We start from the raw sequence: 26453 nt of genomic DNA, 5'->3' as shown, positions 1-26453 counted from the left end.
GTGCACTGGCCAGCTGAGTTCACCTTTTTAAAAGCTATTTTTCACCTTCCCCAGGCTCCAGAGGCTTTATAGGAGCCTGGGGAGGGCGAAAAGAGCCCCCCCGCCCCCCCGGAGGCTTCAGGGACCGTCTGGACGGCGGAGGGAGGGGGGACTCTATAGCCTTCCTGCCATGCATCCCGCACAGGAATCCGTCCCCTTGGGGCTTTGCGCGGGCGTCGCAAGGATTAAGCCGAAGGGGGGGGGGACGGGGAAAGCGAAGGGGGCTTTGTTGTCCTCCTTCTCCTTCTACTCCTTTCCCCCTCCGTCTCGAACGCGGCGCCGGGGCCCGGCAGGCAGCGAACGAGTCGGAGCCTGCTGACTGGAGGAAGAGGGTGAGAGGCGGGTCCTGTGAATGGCGGCAGCAGCGGCGGCAATAGTCGCAACTCGGCGGCGGGCCACCCCAGCTGGGAGACAAAGGAGGGGAAATGCAGCAGGCAGCCGAGTTGCGACTATTGAGCACGCCGCGGTGCCGCCTGAGGCCGGGATCGAGGCGGCTGCGGGCGTGCCTGGTGTGGCGCCGCGGCAGCGATGTGAAGGCCGGGCCCTGGCGAGCGCGCAGAGGCTGGGCGGAGTGGCGCAAGGACGCTGGGCCCGAGGCGCCACACAGCGGAGGTGATCCGGGCCCGGGCGATGGAGACGCATGTCTCGTGTGTGTTCAGGGAGCGTCCCGAGGCTTCCCTGAAGCTTTCAGAGCGCTTAAAACGACCATCCGAGCAACCCGGAAGTTGCTCGGAGGGTGGTTTTAAGTGTTCCGAAGGCTTTAGGGAAGCCTCCGGATTGTCCCTGAAGCCTCCGGGGGCTGGGGGAAGCTCTTTTCGCCCTCCCCAGGCTCCTATAAAGCCTCTGGAGCCTGGGGAGGGCGAAAAAAGCATGCAAAAATGGGCGCGTTGTGCGCGCATGCGCACTGGGGAGCGCGTTGCATTATGGGTGCGACCCCCCCCCGCGCTCCCCCCACTTGTGGCACGCGAGCCAAAAAAGGTTCGCCATCACTGGTATAGGGTTTCCTGCCTAGGCAGGGGGTTGGACTAGAAGACCTCCAAGGTCCCTTCCAAGTCTGCTATTGTATTGTATTCAGCATTAAATGACTTTGAGCCAAATCATTAGGAGACTGGGAGTTCTAGTCCTGCTTTAGGCATGAAAGCTGGCTGGGTGACTTTGGGCCAATCACCAGGAGACTGGGAGTTATAGTCCCGTCTTAAGTATGAAAGCCAATTAGGTGACTTTGGGCCAGTTGTCCTTTCTCAGCCCAACCAACCCCACAGAATTATTGTTTGTGGGGAAAATAGGAGGAAGGGGAAGAAATATTGTGCATTTTACGGCCTCAAGCTACCTATAAGCGACAAAGGCAGGATAAACATCTAATAAATAAGTAAACATTGTCAGAAGTGGATTTATCTTGGTTCTTTCTTTGGATTCTCCAAGATTCTGGAGTTCCAGGCAGAAGAAGGCTGGGGAATTCTTCCGTTAGACTTGGCCCTATTGAACGGTGTGCAGCCCAAAGGTAGGTTCCTAATGGTTTGGCCCGGTTCGGCCAAACCAGTACTGGTATGGTGGCCAGTTCCAGCAACCCAGGCCACCCTACCACTACCGGTGGTATGGCCTGCCACGCCCCCGAACAAGTTCCCCAGTTTCCACCACCACTGCCATCTTATTTTTGAGTTCTCCGCATGCACAGAACTATTTTAATTGAGCTGCGCATTCATGCACAGCATGCACACGACCGAACCGGCAGTAAAACTGGCCACAACGCACCCATGATGTGATGCCATACAAATCAAAGGCTCCAGCCCACTATTCCAACAGGAGGCAGCAATGGGCCTGGTGACCATCCCTCTCTTTTGACGGGCCCGGAGATGTTTGGTCCCCATCAGTGTCCCTTTCCTCCTCACGTCTTCCCTCTGTCCATGGTCATGGATTTTTTGTGGGGAGGGGAAAAAAGCAATTCTTATACAGGTACTCCTCGATTTACAACAGTTCATTCAGTGACCATTTGTAGTTGAGACGGCACTGAAAAGAGTGACTCACGGCCATTTTTCATACCGACTACCATTGAAGTAATGTGATCCAAAATCAGATGCTTGGCCGCTGACTCCTATTTATGACGGTCGCAGTGTCCCAGGGCCATGCGATCCCCTTTTGCGACCTTCTGACAAGCAAAGTCAGTGAGGGAGCCAGATTCACTTAACAGCCGGGTTACTAAGTTGCAACTGCAGTGATTCACTTAACAACGGTTAAATGAAAGGCGGGTGGTAAAAATGAGGAAGTAAAATGGGGCAAATCTCACTTAACAAATGTGGCTTGTCTAAGCAAAGCCCTGCTTAGCATAATGTGCCAATACTATTAAAATACTTCTGGTGAAAAGCAAGGGAGCAGATAGTCAAATGTATTTATTATTTAGTAAGCAAATTTGTATAGCCACCCAGCTCGCGCTTAAATGACTCCGGGCAGCTTACAGCATTTTAAAAAATCCACTATATAATTAAAAAACCTATGAATTCCACCCCATCCCCTCCAGGGGGCGCAACAGTATGGGAGCCAACCATACCTCAGGGTGAATGACATTCCATAAAGGAGCCACCACTAAGTAGGTTCTTTTTTGTGGTACCACCAGATGTACCTCCCTAATCAATAGGACCTCTTAACATGCCCTGGTGGGTTAGTAAAGGTAAAGGTTCCCCTGGCACATATGTGCTAATTGTTCCCAACTCTAGGGGGCGGTGCTCATCTTCCTTTCGAAGTCGAAGAGCCAGCTGTCCGAAGACGTATCTGTGGTCATGTGGCCGGCATGACTAAACACTGAAGGCGCACGGAACGCTGTTACCTTCCCACCAAAGGTGGTTCCTATTTTTCTACTCGCATTTTTATGTGTTTTTGAACTGCTAGGTTCGCAGAAGCTGGGACAAGTAACGGGAACTCACTCCTACACCTCACTAGGGATTCGAACTGTCGACCTGGTGGGTTAGGTGGATATAATAAAGGAGTGGCAATTCTTCAAAGAGCCAGATCCACTCCAAGTTATGGAGACTTTAAAGACGATGGCCAGCTCCTTGAATTATAGCCAGAAATACAGCATATCAATCCTTCAACTTGATCCTGAGACCCATGGAGAGCATCTCAGGATATAGAAAATGAAAATAAAATTGGTTCTATCTTGACTTGTGGTTCCAGTTAATTTGGTCTATGAGTTCTCATGTACTTTGCAAAATCACCCCTGAATATAATGTCGTGACTTCAATTTCCTGGAGGAAGATTTGCTGTAGGAAAACCATCTGCTTCATTTTATTTTTACTTTATTTTACTTCCCAAAGTTCTGACTTCATTACCCAAAGCCACTTATCAGAAAGTCTCCTCAACTGTTGAGATTCTGTCATAAGTCCTTTCCTCAGCAGCGTCGTAAAATTGAATAGTCGCTGAATGAAGGGTGCACCTGTATTACAAAAACACCACGGAATGCTCTTTATATGATTTCAATCATTGGACTGGTCATAAGCCATTTCTTTCAATGCCATTGTAACTTCATAATAGCAGCAATGTTTCTCCATCTTGGTCACTTTAAGATAGGTGGACTTCAGCTCCCAAAATTCTCCAGCCATTTATGCTGACGAGAGAGTTCTGGGAATTGAGATCCACCCATATTAAAGTTGCCAAAGTTAAGAAACAGCATTCTACAGTAGGTGACTATTGATACTTTTAATTACCAAATGATAGGAAAAACATTTTTTCTGTGTACTAAAATTTACATAAAAGATGAAGCATGGGTAAAGGGATTAGTATCATAATTGTTGTTTTTGCTACTAACTATTGGCTTTGAATGGATATACTCAGCCATCTTTTATTCAAAAAGTGTTGTTACTAGTCTGGGCCAACTCATGAAGAGAATAGGAGGATTCAGAGGAATTTGAACTCTTTCAGCCAAAATACAGCAAATAACCAACACAAGAAAAACAACTACAAACTAATTTTCAGAAGTCATTGTTTATCTTCATATAGGGGTTAAAAAAAATACCCCCCAGGATATCTAAAATGTTTGGTTGAGAATATACAAAAAAGGCATAATAAAATTTATATAATTGATTTAAACATGGTTGCAAGAGATAAAGGAAGCAATGCCTCTAGGATAAAATACATACTAACAATCAATTAATTACAATCCTAAATAAAAAAGAGGATAATAAAATCATTATCAACATGTTTAACTGCCTCCCTCATTTAACTAGAAAATGTGTTCCCCGTTTTTCATCAGGGGGAACTGCAGTGAGGAAAATCCTTAAAATCCCGTAATTTCCCCTAATATGTAACTCTTGCTAAATAGTGCTAACAAATCTGCCCAAATAAAGTATAATAAAACTAAAAAAGGGATAAACTCTCTACTTTTATTTGGGGAATATCCCCCACACTCATTTTCTGATGTATCTCTATCAGAGAAAGGATTTGGGAAGAGAAATCTCCCTAGACACACAAAAAAGGGAAACAGAGAAAGAAGCAAAATGTCAGGCCAATAGCAAAAGGGGCCAAGGAAATTAGCATATGTCTCAAAAATGACAGCCAGTTTGGTGTAATAGTTGAGGTACGAGGCTAGAAATCAGGAAACCACGAGTTCTAGTCCCTCCTCAGGCATGAAGTCAGCTGGGTGATTTTGGGCCAATCTCTCTCTCTCTCAGTCCTGGGAAAGAGGCAATGGCAAACCACTTCCAAAAAAGTTTCCTGGAAAAACTTAGTGACTAATCCAGGAAATTTGCAGGAATTGAGACTGAGTTAAAGACACCCACTTATTAAAAAATCAATATTCACAATATTGCTTGAGGACCCTAATTTGCCACGGATCAGATGAATACCCTAAGGCAAACATCTTCAGCTGGCGATGATTGGGGTTGAAAGAATCCATCTTGTTTTTGTATTTTATTTCACAGTTGTGGCTTTTTCTTTTCTCTCTCTGGAACTGGAAACTTGGATTTCTACTGAATTGGAAGTCCTTTTAATCTTCAAGAACCAGCTTTGAAGGAACATCATCTCATCTCTCAGACCCAACATTATTCGGAGGGCAAAGAGGGTTTTTTTGTTTGTTCTTTCTTTAAAAAACAGTAAAGGACACAAGGACAACATTGCTTATGGGTTTCAGTCCTTTTAAAATCCAATCAAAGGTGTAGAACGCCGGACGGTCAACATCAATGATCTGGTTGACCTCAAGGACGTTTGCTTATTTCTTCACTGGCTTAGAATTGCTAAAGGTGACAAAGACCACTCCTGTTTCTTGGTGACCATCATCTGAAGGGAAATTTGCTGGGCTGTTGAGATACCGGCGAAGTATTGGAGAAGCTGTGACTTCATATCTGGTTGGGCAAGACACAATGCCGCAAGTGGAGGAAGTCTGAGTCTCTGATTGTTTGGTGACGGTTGTGGACGATGTGATGATTTTGTTTCCGAATTCATCCACCTCCTCGTACTGCTCAGTCACTGTCCGGGTAGCCCCATAGAGTTTGGATCCATCATGGCTCGTTTGCAATTCTAGGATACTTTTCTGTCTCCTGGGGTTGGAGGGACTTAAAGCACTTAAAGAAGGCTTGGAGTTGCCATCAGAAGCTCCCTCTTGGACTGTGTCCTTCTCCTTGGTACCATTACTGTTGAGGTGTTGAGCCAAGTGTCTAGCACTGCTAAGCTGTTGCTGTTTAATCAGACTTCCTCCTTTTTTAATTTGGATGACCTCCTGATCCCCTTCACCAAGGGCCCTTTCGTAGCCACCGGATCTCATTGGTTTACTCGGCAAGGAGCCGAAAATATTTGGAGAGAATGCCTCTCTTCCGGTGGCCACTTCCATAGGGTGGGATGAAACCAAAGGCACAATCTGGGACGACTCTGTATTTTTCCGTGCAGCAGATTGAATGGAGATGTAGGACGGAGAAGAAGGAGAACTTGACCGAGGCTGAACCACACGTGGAACTTCTAGGGACAGTTTGGGTGCCTCGTGCTGATCAGCTACCTTGTCTCCTTCCCATGATGGACTTGGTGTCCCTTTTTCTTGCTTGGCTTTGCTGGATATAATACTGATTTTGCGTATATTGTTCCCCGCTGCAAGGCTTTGAGAACTTCCAAGCGATTCCTTCAGGAGACCTGAAAGCCCAGCTATGTCTGATTCAGACTTGAGACTAGAAATGGAATATAGAGCTTTCTTAATGGCTTCTTCAATGTCCAGAAGTCTACTTAGGGTCTGCTCCTTCAAGTGAACAATCTCAGCACTGGCTCGCTCCAGATCTTCAAAAGCTAACTCCACCGATGAGACACTCTCTGAGTCTTCTTTAAGTTCCTTCAGCTGTTCAGGTTTCTCTATTTTGGGCTGTCTTGTCTGCTGAGGCTTTTCATTGACCACCCAATCGGCCACATTCTCAAAGAGATTTCTCAAGGCCTTGACGTCCACCTTTGATGTCTCCTCTTCAAACTCCTTCACTTGTGTCAATATTTCTTCTAGAGCCTCCTGTTTCCGTAAGTTTTCAAATATCTCCATGGCTTCCTTGACGTTTCCTTTCATGATCTCCTCTTTATGGACGGATAATCTCTTGCGACGTTCTTCTTCGGTTTCTTTGCCAACCTTTTCCCTCATGACCACTCCAAGATTTCTCTTCTCTACATCCCAGTCATTCTTCCTTTCTGGATCTCTTGAGCTACCACTGTGTGCAATCAGATGTCCTGTAAGAACCTGTTTAGCTTCTAAGTCTGGGGGAAGAGCAGAGGCTGACCTGTCTGCCTGTGATCTCATGCTTGTTTTTTCTGACTTAGGTGGTGTGACATGTGTCATGACAGTTCCTTTCCTCAGAACATTGGCATGGCATTTTGCAGACAAATATGGCTTCCTCTGAACTTCTAGATTAGGATTAAGATTCATTTGGCATTCAAAGGGTGTGAGAGAATCTTGCTTCTCAGGCAAAGAACATCTATTTTCTTCTTCGGGTGTCTCCTGGGACCCTTGAAGGTCTTTGGTTAGATGACAACTTCCTCCTTCAGGGCTCTCCAATCCAGTTTTCACTGTCTCTAACAAAGAGCTGTGGCCAATCAAATCGACTCTGGCTCTCTCCTCTTTCCTTGCCTTAGATTTCTCTTCTTCATCCTGCAGAGGCAATTTGATGATACCTTTTATTGACTTCTTCTCAACATTGATGCCCTCAACATTGGTCACTTTGGGTGAAGGACACACAGCGGAATCCTCTCTACATTCCAAATGTCCCCAAATCTCAGCTCCACATGCTTGGTTCATTGTAGGTGAAGTCTTTGGCTTGTTCTGTTCAATCAAGGTGAGTGACTTGGAAGGAGAAGGAGGCAGGGTTGCGTTTCCTGGTTGCCCTCTGTTGACACTGGCAGGATGGGGGAGTCCCTCCTTCAAAAGGAAGTCTGGTTTTGGGGGGATAACAGGCTTTTTCCTTGGTGGGGTGATCACATCAGGCTTGGGTGGCAGTTGGGGCTTCTCTGAAGATCTCTGATGACCCGCTTTGGTTGGGGAAGACAAGGGAGTTTTGAGGTCACATGGCTGCGTGGATGGGGAACAGCACCGAACTTCAGCCTGTCTTGGTTGAGGTGAAGCTGCGTGGACATCAGGTCTCATCAATGAAGCTGGAGGAGGAGGAGGAGGAAGAGGAGGAGGAGGAGGAGGAAAGTCATTAACATCTAGTGAGTCCGCAGATGGCACAGCTACAGTAACTGTCTGGTCACTAAGACACTCAACCTCCTGTTTCTTTTTACCCATGGAATGTGACTGCCCTGCGTTTCTGTATATCATGGCTGCTTTAAAGTCCCCTTGGGATACATTAACGTTAGACTTCTCCAGAGACTCGAGCGCGGCTTTTAAGTTGCCGCGGACCACGTCCTCTTTCTCGACTTGTCTCTGCTCAGCTGCAGCGTTCTGCAGAGCTCTGATAGCTGTCTTTACATCCCCTCTGATTATAACATCTTGCTCGCGTTCTTCAGGAACGGAGTGCTCTTGGTAGTCCAATTCAAGGAATGGATTTACATAGGACTTCACGGGCGTGGCTGTGTATAGGCCATCCTTAATACTAAGATCTGTCCTAGATAACTCTTGGCCAGCTTGGTGAGCCACAAAAGGCTGTGTCCCTCCCTGTCCTTCCTCAGGGTCACTGACCTTTAGGGGCAAGGATGCCGGGCTCTTCTGAGACAGATTGACGCCAGGTTCGAACGCCTCCTGCGGTCTAGAAGAGGACACTTTGCTACTTGGCTGTAGCTTGCTGACCTCACAGCCTTCTTTGGGCACTGTGTTTTGCACCATTGCAACGCAGGGCTGGGTGCTGCATAGTTGCACGCTGTCAGTCATCTTTTGCAGCTTATTCTGCACTTGCTGCTGCAGAGTTTGGGCTTCTGCTGTGGCTTTTCTCAAGCTATGCATTGCAGCTTGAAGATCATTCCCAGGAACCTGTGTTGGGGATTGAACTGTTGTAGAGTTGATTTCTCCTCCTGCCTTAAAGCTGTGGTGAACTTCAACCATCTTCTGATCTGCCACTTGCATGGATGTTCTTTCCTTTCCATTTTCCAGAATTATTTGTTGTCCTGGTGTTCTTTGGCTACTATTTCGGGCTCCTTCTACCAACTGGCAGGGCAATGTGACAGGTGGAAGAACTATGCTTTCTTTGGATGACGATGGGGTCCCACAGTGTGCCAAATGAAAGGGAGTACAACTTGCGTGGGGGACTTCTCTTTCTGAGACACCTTCTTTGGTCTTCCACAAGAATGCTTGCTCAGAGCAGTCATGCTTCCCTTGGATCACATCTGCCGTCATTACACCTTCCTTGTTCTGCACCATGGTTGGTGCCACAATCGCTTGCCCAATTTTTGGTGGTTCTTCTTTCGCTTGTGTAGAAACTAGCGATTCTATCTCCGACTCCCTCTGGAGGTTCTTTAAGTAGTCAAGATCTCCCTTCTCAATGCAGCGAGTATACAACTGGACATTCCCTTTCTCGTTGTCCTCTGGTCTGATGGTCCCTGTGGTTCTCTGCTCTCGTGAAGTCAGGAGATTCCCAATCACTGACTTTACATCACCTTTCACAAATGTATGCTGCTCAGCCACCCATTGACGGAGGGAATAAACAATCACCTTTGTTGATCCTATGTCTGCCTCCTGCATAACTATTCCTTTCTTAACTGAGATCTCTCGGTTAAGAAGTTCTTGAAGAGTCCTTGCCATGTTGTTCCTCATTTCCTCTTGGCTCTTCTCAGCTTTGTCAAAGTCCAACAGCTGTATGGGATTAATTTTGATGCCGCCATTCTCCTCTTCTCGCACTAGCAACCCACAGGCCTCCACATTACTATTCTGAAGGAGTTTCAACAAGACCATTTGCAAATTGTCTTCTACAACCATTTCATCTTGGACTTTGGGGGTTTCCTGGTTGCTAAAGTGGTATGCTGCCATCTTGATGCCCTTGGTGTTATTGGCTTCAATAAGGATGCCGTTCTTTTGGATCAGTTGATGGGAGAATAACAGTTCCAAAGTATCTGATGGTGTTCTCTCTTTTGCCTCTACTTCTCTGCCGCATTGAAGAGAGCTGAATTTATCCAGAGGGATACTTTCAAACAACCACGTGGTGCTTTTTACACAGGCCTGAGAAATTCCTTTCAGGGACTCTGTGCTTGTGGAAGTCTCCGTGTCTTTGAAACTGTCCATTGGTTGGGTCTCAAAGAGCCATGTGCAGCGTTTGGCAGCTCCTTTATGGGTATCTTCTCTCTGGACTGTGGTCAAGCTGCAGGCACCTTCAGAATCTCCTTTCAAGGAATCCATGGGTTGATTTTCAAAAAGCCAGGTGGATGTCCTTACATCTCCTTGCTGGACATCACTGACACTAACCATCCTCACGTACTTCTTTTGGCTGAGTTGTTCTGACTCAAAAAGTTGCTTGTTCGATTGGACATCTCCCTTCGGTATCTCCTCAACGTTCTTCAAGGTGGGCCTCGTTTCCTCTGCAACGGAATCGAGAGGCTCTGTTTCAAATCTCCACCTAGCGGACTGGACATCTCCCTTCTTGAAATCTTCTTGCGTTACAGCTCGGATCACAAAGACCTCGTCGTCTTTCTTGATTTCATCCAACGGTTTCGTCTCAAATTGCCACCGGGCACCTTTCACGTCACCTTTTACGACTTCTTCCTTCTTCACTGAGGTCACTTCATGGTATCCCCCATCTTTGTCCTGGATAGCATAGAGAGGCTGGGTCTCAAACAGCATAATGCAAGAGTTGACGTTGGGTTTTCTTGAGGTTTCTTCATGGACTTTTTGGATTTGTGTCTCATTCTCTTTTTCATGGATCTGATCAAGAGAGAAGGTTTCAAAAATGAATCTTTTGCCCCCAACATCTCCACCTTGAATGTTCTTTTCCAGAGTTGTCTCTTGGAGACTCTCGGCACTGCTCTTCAAAGTATCCATGGGGCAGTTTTCAAAGAGCCAAGTGAACTTGGGCACAGCCCCAGGTTCAATTTTTCCATCTACTGGGCTTTCTTTCACAACTATCCTTGATTTAGCTGCTGTATCCAAAGGCTTTGCTTCAAAGAATTCTTTTACTCTGGACACCTCTCCAGACTGTATCTCCACCCGGCTGGAGCACCTGATAATTTTCTGGCTATTTCCAGGGATATTACTGGACAGAGGTTCCATTTCAAAGAGATGCCGGACCGTTTTCACGTCTACCCCTTGTAATTCTTCCTGGTGGAAGGTCTTTCTGACTTGTAAGTGTTGTTCCTCTTGACCTTTCAGGGTATCCAAAGGTTGAGTTTCAAACATCCACGTATATGATTTGACATCAGCTTGAGGCACAGGCTCTTCCTGGCTCTCCTTCATCTCATCTTTTTCACATAGGGCATCGATTGGTTGTGTCTCAAACAACCACCGACAAGTCTTTACATCTCCCCCTTGAGAAACTTCCCTTTTCTCAGAAATGTTCTGCTCTGCTTGGTTGACTTGGCTGTGGATGACTTCGATGGGTTGGGTTTCAAAGAGCCACTTGGCTGTCTGAACATCTCCAGCCATTATCTCCTGCTTCGTGATGCCCTTGATCACATCCACTTTTTGGATGCTCCCATCAAACTCATCCAAAGGTTTGGTTTCAAACATCCATTTGTAGTTCTTCACACCTCCACTGGTCACTTCCTCGTCTCTACTCACATATGTGACTTGGTGGAAGTGGCCAAAGGAGTCCTTAATGGCGTACAAAGGTGTTGTTTCCAACAGGAGCTGGTTACTTTTCACCTGCCCAGAAGGGATGTCTTCTTCTCCCTTGGTGATCTCCTCAGTGCTGACTTGCCTGATGCTATCTAGAGGAAGTGTCTCAAAGAGGCTCTTGAATGCTTTCACATCTCCTTTCTCTACCTCTTGGACAGGTGCACTGGAGAGATCTTCAGCGGGAGTTTTTGAGATGCTTCCAAAAGGGCAGGTCTCAAAAAGATGTTTTGTTTGCTTCACAGCTCCTTTCTCGTCTTTTGAAAGCTCTACTCTTTTTAAACGCCCAACTTCAAAGTGATCCCTCAGGGTTTCCATCGGTTGGGTTTCAAATAACCAGAGAGTTGATTTCACATCCCCTTTGATAACTTCTTCCTTAGCTGGAGGGCTGTCGGAGGACTCACCTTTCAGACTATCAAGAGGTTGGCTCTCAAAAAGTAGGCACTGTTTGCCGACATCAGCTCCTTCGATAAGATCTGGAGACGCTTTGAAATCTGCTTCGGACACTGTGAATTCCTTTATGGCATCTAGAGGTTGAGTTTCAAACACCCATTTTGTTCCGCTGACATTTCCCTTGACAGCTTCCTCCAGAGATATTCCACGAATAACCTGCACTTTGGAAGTATCCTTGTTGATGGTGTCCAATGGCTTTGTTTCAAACAGCCACCGAGCCGTCTTCACAGCGTTGGTTTGTATTTCTTCTCTGCAGATGGATTTGATCTCATGAATGCTTCCTGTTTTATCCTGAAGAGCACAGATGGGTTCAGTCTGGAAAAGCTTGACGGTTTTCTTGACGCCTCCTTTGAGTTCCTGAATTTCTGACTTGAGCTGTAGGATGCTCTCCTCTTCCACAGAGTTGCAGTGACCCAAGGCTTCTAAGGAATGAGTTTCAAAGAGTTGGGCTGCTCCTTTCACGTCCCCTCGCTCAACAGGTTCTTTCAAGAGTACTTCTTGGACACTTGTCTCATCCAGGTACATTTTGTTTAAAGAATCTAAAGGTTGAGTTTCAAATAACCAACGAGCTGCATGTACGTCTCCTTTCGTTTCTTCTAGCTCCGATCCTTTGCCCGAATTGAGCAGCTCATCTCCGTGGGAAGGCTGGCCTTCAAACCTCATGGACCTGTTCTTTACATCTCCACTTGGGATGGCTTCTTCCTCAGACAGCTTTTTAGCAGCTTGGCGTTCCCCAATGGAGTCCAGGGACCAGTTCTCAAAGATCCAACGCATGGATTGAACTTCGCCTGGGACCACAGCATCCGGAGTCGCCACGACTGGCTCGTTAGGGTCATCTGGACTCAACATTTCCGCCAGGTCTTCTGACACAGCCTCTTCCAGATTTTTTCTCAGCTCAGGGTGCATGTGGCGGTAAAGTCTTTTGAGCTCATTCACTTGGCGTTGCTGGTAGAACTTGGAGAAGGATTCCTTAGGCGGAGGTAAAGGAAGATAACTGGAATCCTGTGTCACAGGGGCAGCAGGAGAGTCCTGGAGGTGAGGAAGAGGAGCAGGAGGTGGTGGTGGTAGATCTTCCACTGCTTTCTTCATATCTGCACTGGAAGTCCTTTCACTCTGAGTGTCTGCCATCTCTAAGGAAACAGGGGTTTTCAGCATCAGTATTTGCCACCATCAACCATCCTGTTAGTGTCCAAACTCATGCAACAGTTTGGGTTAATATTGAAAAGAGGTGTCTTCATTCCAGACTTCTCACACATAGACACACACACACAGACACATATGCCAATTCCCACACCATGAGAATTCCACCATCAATACTACAGGTAGTCCTCGACTTGCAACCACAATAGAGCCTGGGATTTCAGTTGTAAGTCATTGCAGTTGTAAGTCGAGGCACCACTTGACTGGAGCTGATGTTTCTACTGGTTTTATGACTGTCGTAAAGCAAGCCACCATGGTCTTTAAGCAAATCACGTGGTCGTTAAGTGAATCTTGCCTATCCAATGTACCTTTTTTTTTTTGCCATTTTCTGCTGGAAAACACAATTGTAAATTGTGGCTGCATGGCTGCAGGACACTGCAACTGGTCGTAACGGAGATCTGTTTGCCCAGCACCCAAAATGCAATCACATGACTACAGGGTTGCGTATATCAGCCGTACCTTTGAGGATGGGTAGCAAGAAGCTTTTTCAAAATACGTTTTAATTTTGAATAGTCATTAAGCAACTGGCTGCTAAGCGAGGACTACCTATACTGTGTTAATGAGCGGGGTGAAGAGATGCCTAACTTGACACTGAAGTGTCAAGTGCTACTCTGGTGTTTAATGCTTTATTCAGGCATTCCAGAAAGTAACAAAGTTCATCTAATCTGGTTGGCATCAGATATGGGTAGCAGGGACCGAGATGGCAAAGAGCAGGCACGGCAGTCTCTTAGCACATAACTTCTTGTATTCGGACAACGGCCGTCTCTTCCTTGTGAAGGGTCATAAAGTCCCAGTGAGTAGCTACAGCAAGGGAGCCATTTGCAACCTATTGATCTGGCTCACGCCGAAGCATTACGCCCAAAAGCTTGGAATGAATGGTGTCTATTCTTTGGGGGGAATTTGGAGGAGAAGTTCTACCTGTACCCGTGTCTAAAGATGCCCTGTTTGACATTTATTGGCTGCCTCTGGTGAGCCCATCTGAAAAGAAGAATTAAGGGTGACATGATAACAATCTTTCAATATTTGAGAGGCTGCCCCAAAGAAGAATGGATCAATCTATTCCCCAAAGGCAAAGCAAGATGGAAACTAATCAAGGAGAGACTCAACCCTAGAAATAAGGAGGAACTTCCTGACAGTGAGAACAATTAACAAGTGGAGTGGCTTCAGAAGTTGTGAATGCCCCATCACTAGAGGTTTTTTGGAAGATATTGAAATGCCATCGGTCTAGAATGGTATATAGGGCCTCCTGCTTCAGCAGGGGGTTGGAGTAGAAGATCTTAAAGGTCCCTTCAATTCTGTTATCCTGCTATTCTTGCATGTTTAAAAGTTTCTGATCATTTTCATTTTTTTCATTATTCAGGAAAACCAACAAATAAGTGCATGAAGCAGCTCCAAAGATTCCAAGACTTTTCCAAGAAGTCTTCCAAAATCATCCCTTAAATTTCAATCCATTGTGTTAAAATGGTTGACTGACTGACTGGTTGGTTGGTTGATTCATTGTGACCCAACAAATCAGCATCAAGAAGGTTTTGTTTGGAAAGGATCAATTAGGCACCCCATTCTTCAATGGCTTTAGCTGGAGAGTTGGAATCTCAGAGGTTCCAATATTTCCAACCACAATCTCAATGTTCCAGTGTTTGAGGGGTTCTTACAAAGATGATGAGGGGGTCAAACTATTTTTCAAAGCATCAAAAGGCAAGACGAGAAGCGACGGAAGGAAACTAACCAAGGAGAGAAGATGTTGGATAGCCATATGTCTGAAATGGTATAAGGTTTCCTGCCTAGGCAACGGGTTGGACTAGAAGACCTCCAAGGTCCCTTCCAACTCTGCTATTGTATTATTGTATAACCTAGAACTAAGGAGAAATGTCCTAACAGTGAGAGCAATCAACCAATAGAATGGGTTGCCTTCAGAAGTTGCAGCTGGCTGGCACACATGCGCAGTTCCACCATGCATGTTTGCCGGCCAGCTGATTTTCGGGTCTCTGCCATGCATGCGTGGGGGGGGGGTCACATGTGAATGTGTGGGAATGGGGGAGCATGGGGGAGTGGTGTGCCCCCCTGCGTCCCATTTTTGGTCCCAGGAGGCTGCAGGGAGGCCTCCTAGGCACAAAATGTGACATAGGGGGAGGTCGCGTGTGCATGTGCGCGGGGACGGACTGTGGGGGTGTTGCATGCACATTGCATTCTGGGTGTGGCCATGCATGCACTCACTTTCGGCATGCAATGACAAAAAAGTTAGCCATATAGTCTCCTGCTTGAGCAGGGGGTTGGACTAGAAGACCTCCAAGGTGCCTTCCAAATGTTTTATTCTGTGTTCCATGGTTGTTGAAGTAATTCATATTGAAAGAATTATATATTGGAAAGCCTTATGGTTTTCATACAGGTAGTCCTTGACTTATGACTAGCCGCTTAGTGACTGATTGACGTTCTGACAGATCCTCCTGTGGGGATACCTATGACCTGAATTTGAAGCTCTGACGGTCAAACCGCCCCCTTCTTTTTGGGCTCAGCAATTGAGTCACATGGATGGACATTTGCAACTGAACCACAATCACAGGTTTCAGAAGTATGGACTTCCGCTCCCATGACTGGCTGGGGAATTCTGGGAGTTGAAGTCAGCACATCTGAAAGCTTCCAAGGTTGAAAACAAGATTACTTTTCAGTTTCCCAATTTAGCCTACAGCTCTATGATTCTCTGGTATCAGTGACGTGCGGTGAGGTTTATGGCTGGTGAGGCTGGTGACGTCATCAGGAAGGCGGGGAATGGGACCACGTGTGCTGGAGGCTGAGGCTGCCTCAGCGTCCAGTACACGTGATCCCATTTTCCGCCTTCCTGAGCGTGCTCCGCCGGCTCGCGCTCTGCAGTCCTCGAAAGCGACTGGGGAACGATGAGAACCTTCCTGCCTCTGCTGGACTTTGCGCGCTCCTCGCGACTGCATATTGCAGTCGCGAGGAGCGCGCGAAATCCAGCAGAGAGAGGAAGGTTCTCGTCGTTCCCCAGTCGCTTTCGTGGCTTCGTCATCCGGGAGCGCCGACAACATTTCTGCCTCCGCAGCTCCTGGGCGCGGCCAGATGGAGGTAGCCAGAATGGCGCCGAGGCAGTCCGGCGGGCGAGCGACCGAGGATCAGGCTGCCTCGCTCGCTCTTTCGTCCGCCCGGACCGCCTCGGCGTCGCTGTGGCTACATCCGTCGTTATCCGGGAGCGCCGACAACATTTCTGCCTCCGCAGCTCCCGGGCGTGGCCGGACGGATGTATATAATATTATAATATTATATATATATATATAGTATATAATATTATATACTATTATTTCATGAAGAGAGGTGAGGCTCTGCCTCCCCTGCCTCCCCTGACCGCACGTCCCTGTCCTTGACTTACCACAGTTCATTTAGTGAGTGTTCACAGTTACAACGTCACTGAAAAAGGAGACTTATGACTGTTTTCCACACCTACCGTATTTTTCGGAGTATAAGACGCACCAATGTTTTGAAGAGGCAAATTAAAAGAAAAAGTTTTTGCACTCTGCAAACTTCCCAAAATCAGCCTGTTCTTCAAAGAACGGGCCTATTTTGTTTTGTTTTTTTAAAAAGGGCATGGATAGCTTTTAGGAGGCTTGCAGAGTGCTCCTGGAGGATGGGAGGGGGCAAAATTGAGCAAAAACCAGCCCGTTTATCGCTCATTTCTGCCCTCCCAAGCCCCCAGGAGCACTCTGGAAGCCTCCTAAAGACAATGCATGGCCATATTGGTGAAGCGGGCAGGGTTTCAGGAGGTAAAAATGCTGTATTCAGTGTATAAGATGCACCCAGATTTTCACCGTCTTTTTTGAAGGAAAAAAAGTGTGTCTTTATACTCTGAAAAATATGGTATTTTCCACACATGGGGTTCTAGCATCCCCATGATCATGTGATCAAAATTCTCCTGCTAGGCAACTGATTCATATTTATGACGGTTGCAGTGTCCCAGGTCATGGGATCACTTTTTGCAAACTTTGGACAAACAGAGTCAATGGGGGAGCCATATTCACTTAACAACCTTGTGGTAACTTAACAACTGCAGTGATTCACTTAACAATTGTGGTGAGAAAGGTTGTAAAATTGGGCAAAATTCACTTAACTATCTCACTTAGTAACAAAAAAAATTGAGCTCAATGATGGGCCGTAAGTTGTGGATCACTTGTATCTCTCATGCAGCTATTAATGGGCCCGATCCTCCTTAGCTTCGTAACCCAAAGGAGGTAAGAGATGCCAGCTTCTATAGCAGGCAAAATTACAGAAAGAAGGAAGGATACAGTGGAGGAAAACAGCCGGATTATTTGCTTTTCATTCCTTGCTCTCACAGGACCTGATAGACTTGCATAATATACAAAATCAAAGAGATCCCTGAATTAAAACATATGAATCCACTCCCATCTCCTGCACATCTTTAACATGGTGAGTTCCTCAGTTATATGCATGAACATTTTTTTAATAAGCAAGAAACTAATGTGTGAGTAAGCTAGAAGAAGAAATGAAACGGCATTTGCAAACAAATTTGGTATTAGTGGAGTTCCAAAAATGCGATTATTTTGCACATCCTGAATCACACGAACTGCAGCCATTTGACGGCAGAAATTGGGTTAGGCAACCATAGTCTAAGAATTTCCTACCTGCTTGATTACTGGTTATCAAGAGTATTACAAGGAATCTGGTGTATGAAATTCTGAATAGAACATAGAAAAACAGAAAAGCAATTTAGATGGTGCATGATTTTGTAGTGATGATATAAATTTAACCTTTCTCTTTCTTTCTTTCTTTCTTTCTTTCTTTCTTTCTTTCTTTCTTTCTTTCTTTCTTTCTTTCTTTCTTTCTTTCCTTCCTTCCTTCCTTCCTTCCTTCCTTTTGCAGTGTCCTGCAAAAGTGATCCCCTTTTGCAACCCTCTGACAAGCAAAGTCAATGGAGAAGTAACATTCACGTAACAACCCATGTTACTAATTTAGCAATTGCAGTGATTCACTTAACAACTGTGGCAAGAAAGGTTGTAAAATTGGACATAACTTACTTAACATAACTTATTTGTTTAGCAATGGAAGTTTTGGGCTGAATTGTGGCCATAAGTTGAGGACTGCCTATATTTGCTTGTTCGTTATGATGCAGATTCACTCTCCCCTTATGCCAAAACATAATGCAAACACACTGTATTTGGTTCACTTTTCTGTTGTGTCCCTCTGATTCACTGTTCACTAATCTTAGCCATGTTAAGATGTATAGACTTCCAAAATGCACTAGGCAGTATTGCTGGCTGGGATATATTGGGCGTTGAAGTCCACATATCTTAACATGTCTAAGATTGGCAAACGCTGCTTTGCTGGGTCCTTCATCTCCTCTGCAGCCTAAGAGTGAGTCAATCTTAAGTGGTCATTAGTTGGATCGACATACAGTGGCATTTTCCTCCTTTTTTTTTCTTCCATTACTGAGAAAACACAGCACCAAAGTATATAAAATCTTTCGGTTTTATCACCCATTAATCTGGGGAAAAGTCGGGTTAAAAAGGCAAAGAACATAACAATGGGGTTGTAATGGTGTAATTTTCTGTCAAATCAAGGAAGAAGGAACAGTTCAGTCACTTAGAAATGAGTAAATGTCACAATTAAGTTCAGACCATAGAATTAAATGAATCGTAACTGGATATCTAGGAACTGATGGAGGTTAGACTGCTAAGTGAGAATCTTTCTTTCTTTCTTTCTTTCTTTCTTTCTTTCTTTCTTTCTTTCTTTCTTCTCTCTTTCTCTCTCTCTTTCTTACTCCTTCATTCCTTCTCCCTCTTTCTTTCTTTCTTTCTTTCTTTCTTTCTTTCTCTATCAATCTATCTATCATCTATCTATCTATCTATCTATCTATCTATCTATTTTCTCTTTGTTCTTTCTTTCTTTCTTTCTTTCTTTCTCCTTCCTTCCTTCCTCTCTCTCTTGGTAAGAGAGAGGAGTAAGTACTTACTTACTATAGCTGCCGATCTCAACCAAACGACTCTGGGCGGCTTACAAATCTAATACTCATCTGATTGTCAGCAGAATTTGTGACAAATTTGCTGGTTATAATGATAGTTCCGTTGGACACTAATATACAGCACCACCCATTTGTACTAAAGTTCATCTTTCCTAGCTCAAGGCTTTAGAGAGCCATCTCCCATGTTTCTCAGCCAGCATGGCAAGGAACTACGGGCAGTGAAATCTACGACTTTTGACCTGCAATTGAAAAGTTGGTATAGACCTTCTTCTAAAATCTTTCTTCATATATTTTGATGCCACCTGAGCCCAGGATTTCTAATTTTTGCACTTTGGAGTTTGCAAATTTTTACAAAATCCCTTGTTCATTTCTGCTTCCCGTAAGATTCAGATGCATGAAATATGTGGTTAGTGGCACAAAGGGCAATTTTGCCGCAAAAGCGCATCATGGCACTGAAAAGTAAATAGATATACACATATTTTTCCATCCGAATGAACATTTGCTGGAGAAGGACATTGCTAAAATAGTTCCAGAGAGGCAGAAACATGGCAGAAATGCAAAGAATGGGAAACTCACCCTCTGGGTCTGACGGTTGGTGGAATAAACAGCAGCAGCTGCTACCCGGGAGAGATAGAGAGCAGACCGTTCCTTGATGGAGAGAGATGGGGAGAATCCCTCTCCTTGAGGAGGCGCGTGACTTCTGTTATCAGATGCAGCTAAAACTCCAGGGAATTTTTCATCTGAAACAGAGGGGGATTCCAAAAATTAAGAGACATCCCAGGGCGCCAGCATCAGTAGATCAAGGTTTACTCCTGCGTGGTGAAGGACAGTTTTAAGACGCAATCCCGGGTCACGCTGGAGGACAACGATTCTGGCAGAATGAGGAAAGGATGCTAGACTCACACCGAGGACACCCCCAGCTCTAGTTTATCATTAGCTGTGGAGGCGCTTGGAGAACTTTAGGCCTGTGCTCCTCTGTCTGACCAGACTACATCACAGCACTGATGATGTTACCTAGTTGGGTAATGAAACGTCTGCAAGGAAGGTGTCCTTGGGCCAGTCGCCCTCTCTCTGTGCCCAACCCAGCAACTGAGACCAGAACTATGGCTGTAAGTAGTGGTGGCCATTAAACGGGCCACCAGGTGACCCTGACTGATTTTGTAATCCTTAGTGCAACAGCTGTTAAGCAAAAGCTGCACTAAGGGATTCAAAAAAAAAATTTTTTTTTTGGTGGAAACCAGAAATAAATGCAAGTTTTCCACACCAAAAAACAATTGTAAATTGTGGTCGCAGGATGCTGCATGTCAGTGGGATGGTTTGCTTTTAGAATTCCTGGGTGCTCCATCCCTGGAGGCTTTTAAGAAGAGATTGGACAACCCTTTGTCTGAACTGTTATAGGGCCTGAGCAGAGGGTTTGACTAGAAGACCTCCAAGGTCCCTTCCAACTCAGTTATTCTGTACTGTTCTGTTGTGTTACAAACAACCATGAACGACGTCCAGTTTCCAAGCATTCGGTTGCATTACCTCAAGAGAAGGGGCTGGCCTTCAGAACATCAGAATCAGGTCATCAGTAGCTTTTGGAGGGGTATGTCATAACTTTTGCTACGTGGTTACTCGTTAAGTAAGGACTATCTGTAGTGGGATTTGCAGCGGGGAAAACCAGGGTAACATCTACTTTTAACCACGGAATCCTCACTGAGGATTCTGGTCAGTCTTTCCCTTTCAGATCGACAGCCAGGATAGTATAGTACAGGGGTGACAAACTCAAGGCCCCTGGGCAGGATCTGGTCCGCGGGGTTCTTAGATATGGCCCGCGGGGCCTCCCTGGGAACAGCAAAGGACTGTCCCCCGGTGCCTCTGCCATAAAAAATGGAGCTTGGGAGGGCTGCTTGCGACTCTCACGAGCTCCGTTTTTGCTGGCAGAAGGTTGCAGGAGGCTGTCACAGACAGAAACGGAACTCGGGAGCCCATTTTCACTGGCAGGACACTTAGGCCGGCCACCACAGGCGCCCCTGACACAAGTGATGTCAAGCTGGCCACGCCCACCAAGTCACGCCTACCCCAGCCCCCCAAGCTCGATGAAATTGAGTTTGACACCCCTGTGCCAGTAGAAAGAATGCTGGACTTAGAACAGGAAGATTCAGGTTCCAGTTTTCCGCTAGCCATGAAATCTCACGGATTGTTTGGGCCAGTCCTCCCTCTTATCCCAACAGCTAAAACAGCATAGTGGTGAACGTGGCAGACTAGGAGCGAGGGGATCTGAGTTCTAATCCCCCCTCAGCCACTAAAGCTCCTTATGAGGCATCGTAACGGGCGCACTAGTGGTGGGTTACGGATCCTGTTGCAACCGGTAAGCTGCAACGGGGCCCGGCATCCACCACATGAACGGCCGCAGTGCACACATGTATACTTACCGCCCGCGACGCTCCAGCTGCTCGGCGGAGCATTGCGCAGGCGCCGTATGCTACATGCGCTTGCACAAAAGCCCCGATCGGCTCAAATAGTGGTAAGGAGCGTGGGCGGGCGGGCGGGCCCTCCGGGGCGTACCAGTTGCATCCCACCACCGGGGCACACTCTCGCTTCTGACGTACCTCCCAAAGTTGTTGGGCTATGGAACATGGGTGGGGGAGCTGACTTCTTTGGATTGGAGAAAAGACTACATTTATTGGTGATCCCTGATGGACTTTTCGCATAAAAACAAATCAAATGTGATTTTAAGGTTTTGAGGATTACACAGGATAGATTACAGACAGAAAGAGAGTTGTGATGTGACTTTAGAGATCAGTTGATATCAGTGACGTGAGGTGAGGTTTACACCTGGTGAGGCTAGTGACGTCATCAGGAAGGCGGGGAATGGGACGTGTGCTGGAGGCTGAGGCTGCCTCAGTCTCCAGCACACGTGATCCCATTCCCCGCCTTCCTGAGCGCGCTTCACCGGCTTGCGCTCCCCAACAGCAGCTGCTTTTTAGTGCTTTTCTGTGCGTCTGGCGTTTAGAACATCCGGCTATCTACCTAAACGCCAGATGCACAGAAAAGCAGCTGCTGTTGGAGATTGCGGAGTGCGAGCCGGCGGAGCGCGCTCAGGAAGGCGGGGAATGGATCAGCACATGTGATCCCATTCCCCGCCTTCCTGAGCATGCTCCGCCGATTCGCGCTCCGCGATCCCAAACAGCAGCTGCTTTTCTGTGCATCTGGCATTTAGGACATCCGGCTATCTACCTAAACGCCAGACGCACAGAAAAGCACTGAAAAGCACTTCACCTCCAAGCCACTTTGTCTTGATGATGTCGCTGACGTCGCTGCTGGGCGCGGCCGGACGGAGGTAACCAGAGTGGCACCGAGGGGTCCAGGCGGACGAAAGAGTGAGCGAGCGAGCGAGCGAGCGAGCGAGCGATGGAGGATCAGGCAGCCTGATCCTCGGTCGCTCGTCGGCCGGACTGCCTTGGCGCCACTCTGGCTACCTCCGTCCGTCCGCGCATGGCAGCTGCGGCGACATCATCAAGCCCCTGCCACTTCTGGACGTCGATTGCAGTCGCGAGGAGCGCGCAAAGTACAGTGAAGGCAGGAAGGTTATTGGTGCTTCCCAGAACTCTCCTGCCTCCGCCGGTTGCCCAGCTGGCACCGCCCTGTGCGGGCTCCTCCTCCTCCCTCCTCTTCCTCTTATATATATGAAACTCCCTCGTGGATATTATTATTTTATATATTATTATTTCATGATGAGAGGTGAGGCTCTGCCTCCCCTGCCTCCCCTGACCGCACGTCCCTGGTTGATATATGATTGTACAAGTAGTCCTCGACTTACAACAGTACATTTAGTGACCTGATTCAGTTCAAAGTTACTGCGACACTGAAAAAAAGTGAGTTATGACCATTTTTCACCCTTATGACTGTTGCAGCTTCCCCATAATCATGTGGTTTACATTCAGGTGCTTGACAACTGATTCACATTTATGACAGTTGCAGTGTCCTGGGGTCACGTGATCTCCCTTTTGGGACCCTCTGACAAGCAAAGCCAACGGGGGAGCCAGATTCACTTAATGGCTGGATTACTAACTTATCAGTTGCGGTGATTCACTTAACAACTGTGGCAAGAAAGGTTGTAAAATGGAGCAAAAGCCCACTTAACAAATATCTCACTTAACAGAAATTTTGGGCTCAAGTGTGGCCATTGGTGGAGGACTACCTGTACTTATAACTGTTAGGAAGAAAATTAGAAGCCACTTTTAACGTATTTATCTATTAAATTTGTTTGCAGCCCATCTGGCTGCAAAGAGACTCTGCGGGCCTTATAAGGTGAAAAGCAATAAAGCAATACAAGAAGTACACACTTCTTTATGTCGTGATGTTTTTCTCTACATTTTGGTCTTTCTTTTTTCTATTTTTGTTTCTTATTGGACTTTTAGCCTTTTGTGGGGAGGGAATCCTTGACCCACATAGAAACCTGTCTGTACAGAGTCCTGCGCTCATATGGCTGGATTTTACAATGTTTTTGCCAAAAACCATTATACAGTTCCTGTTTTTGGAAAAATAATGAACAATGACTTAACTACTGCAGGATTCATTTAATAATCACCCTCCAAAAAAGGTCATAAAATCAGATTGGTCTCATGGATGGTCAGCTTTACGACCAGCGTGACTCATGGGCATGCTACATTGTTGTAACTTGAGGACTCCCTATATCTACTGTACGTTTCAAGGTATTGATTACCATCTTCAAAGCGCTCCATGGCACAGGACCTAGCTACATGCGGGATCGCATCCTGCCCCATAGATCCCTACGACCAATTCGCTCTCACAGAGAAGGACTTCTCCGGGTGCTGTCCACTAAGCAGTGCCAGAGGGGGGCGCCCAGGAGTAGGGCCTTCTCTGTGATGGGCCCAGCCCTCTGGAATGACCTCCCCCCGGATATTAGGATTACCACCGACCTCCGCTCCTTCCGTTCAAAACTCAAGACCCACCTTTTTCAACTAGCAGGCCTTGGCTCAACCATAGCTCCATTTTATTCCTCCTGGCAATTTTTAAACTTGTAATTTCTATTGGGGTTTTAATTTAACTTATTTTAATATTGCTATGATATTATAATATTGTATTGTGTTTTATACCTCCTCCGTGCAATGTGTAATTTTATAATACGTGTTTTATTTATTGTACGCCGCCCTAAGTCCCTTTGTGGAGAGGGAGCGGCTAACAAATTTAATAAAATAATAATAAAATAAATAATGTACCAATGAGGCCTTGTGAACATAAGAAACTTGTTCATCCATCTGCACCCCATTCCATCCTAACATAGTTTGCTCTTAGTAAGGCCTCTGAAAATAATCCAGAAAGAGCAACTAGAATTCAAGTCTTTTTTTTAAAATAAAAATAAAAAAAAGAACGGCAAAACTAGAGAAGAAGGAATTCATTTCACCCCCAAATCTATGAAGAAAAATATTTCCATAGAAACACTGAAGACAGAAAAAGAATTTGTGGTCCATTGAATCTACTCTTGGGATTTGTTTTGGTTTTCTTTAATTAATTAAAGAAATTATATATATATTTGTTTGTTTTCGTAGATTTTCACGGGTGTAGGTATGCTGGTTTTGTTGTATTCGGGTCTTTTCCCGTGTAAGGTTGAGATTGTCTTTGCAACGTTTCGGCAGGATCGCACCGTTGCAAAGACAATCTCAACCTTACACGGGAAAAGGCCCATGCTGCATTAACAACCCATTTTGAGAAAAAAATGAGAGAGGGAGAATTTGAGAATGTGTGTGTGTGTCTGAATATCTATATATTTATCTACCTACCGACTATCAGTGTATACACACACACACACACACACATCCTGTACAAGTTTTGTAAGTAGATGCCAGAGAGGGATGATCATGTTGAACTAAAGCAAGGCAGAAAAAATATGTAATCGTTTTTGCTTATCCTGTTAGCCCTCCTATCTCCAACAGCTATAGTTGGCTTTTGCATGTGGTTGCTTTTATCTGCACTTCCACAGCCACAATTATGGAAACAAACACACTTGCTAGATAGTAGCACATTTTGAGCAAATACACACATTCAGGAAGGCTGAAAGAAATATCATACAGGTCTGGTTTAAAATGGAAAGTGGGATAAACCATGGTTGTTGAGTAAATTGTTCATGAATGGTAAATCATTCTTGAGTTAGGGGGGGAAATATACAGGTAGTCCTCAACTTACAACCACAACAGAGCCCAAAATTTAAGCTGTTAAATGAGAAATTTGTTGACTTTGTGTCCCACTTTACAACTTTTCTTGCCACTTGTGTTAAGTGGATCACTCTAGATGCAAAGTTAGTAACAGCCGTTAAGTGAATCTGGCTTACCCCATTGCTTGTCAGAAGGTCGCAAAAGGGGATCACGTGACCCTGGGACACTGCAACCGTCATAAATTTGAGCCAGTGCCCAAGCATCCAAATTATGATCACGCCACCCTGAGGATGCTGCAACAGTCATAAGTGTGAAAAATGGTCATAAGTCACTTTTTTCAGTGCCGTGGTAACTTTGAATGGTCACTAAACGAGCTGTTATAAATCAAGGACTAGCTGTAAAGGGAAAATAACGGTGTGCACCTCCAACAGCTTCTCCCCAAAGGATACTTGAGAGACAGAAAACATCATCCCCAAATTAGCTGTGACATGTGACATCTTCATTATCAAACTCCCTTTTTTGCATTTTTTGCCTCTGTTCCCAGTTAATCCACTCCTGATTTCTCATGAAGAGATTATTCGTCCCTGGAAGCCAGCTGGAATGATCCCAGAAGATGGAAAATACTACAGGTAGTTCTCAACTTACAACCACTCGCTTAGTGACTGTTCGAAGTTACAACCGCACTGGGAAAAGTCACGATTGGTTCCCACACTTAAAACCATCACACCCTTCCCCACAGTCATGTGATCATGTATGTAGTCACAATGGTTGCAGGATCCTAGAGTCACGTGGTCACCATTTGTAACCTTCCCAGCCAATATCTAAGAGGCAAAGTCAACAGGGGAAGCCGGGTTCGCTTAATGACTGCAGGGTTCACTTAACAACTGCTGCAATTCCCTTAGCAGCCATGGCAAAAAAAAAAAAGTTTGCAAAATCAGGCGTGACTCATTAAACGATTGCCTTGCTTAGCAACGGAAACTCTGTTCCCAATTGTGGTCGTAAATTGAGGACTGCCTGTGCTTTAATCCTGTCACAATTAAGGAGGAGATGAAGCTCATGGGTTGTGAATGGGAGGAAGACAACAGGGTGGAGACAAAGTCTTCAGTAGGTGTAGTCATGGCCAAAGGTTGACTCTACAACACATGTCTACATCTTCCTGGCAGCAATATACATAGTCCTTGACTTATAACAGTCCATTTAGTGACTGTTCAAAGCTACAACGCCACTGAAGAAAGTGACCCATGACCATTCTTCACACTTTTGACCATTGCAGTATCCTCCATGGCCATGTGATCAAATTTCAGACGCTTGGCAATTGATTCATATATAGCATTGTTGCCATACCTCGGGGCCATGCGATCACTTTTTGAGACCTTCTGGCAAGCAGTCAATGTGGAAGCCAGATTCACTTAATAAC

The 26453-nt window shown here is 45.8% G+C and overlaps 1 protein-coding gene across 2 annotated transcripts in view; it reads right to left on the bottom strand.

Moving 5' to 3' along the window:
* Positions 1-4005: 4005 nt before the first annotated feature.
* XIRP1 (xin actin binding repeat containing 1) overlaps positions 4006-26453 on the bottom strand; it is a 42588-nt gene continuing 20140 nt past the window's right edge. The window contains exons 2-4 of one of the 2 annotated variants that reach the window (XM_081970183.1): positions 19455-19618; positions 17542-17594; positions 4006-12822 (exon numbers count right to left, since the gene is read on the bottom strand). In XM_081970183.1, coding sequence (XP_081826309.1) covers positions 5237-12820 — 7584 coding nt within the window. In that variant the 5' untranslated portion in view covers positions 12821-12822; positions 17542-17594; positions 19455-19618 and the 3' untranslated portion in view covers positions 4006-5236. Of the gene's footprint in view, positions 12823-17541; positions 19619-26453 lie in introns of both variants that reach the window. The other variant, XM_081970184.1, reaches the window with a different exon arrangement.

Source organism: Natrix helvetica, assembly GCF_964273705.1.
Source record: "Natrix helvetica genome assembly, chromosome: Z".
Lineage (NCBI taxonomy): Eukaryota > Metazoa > Chordata > Lepidosauria > Squamata > Natricidae > Natrix > Natrix helvetica.
This window is presented reverse-complemented; position numbering and strand designations above follow the sequence as displayed.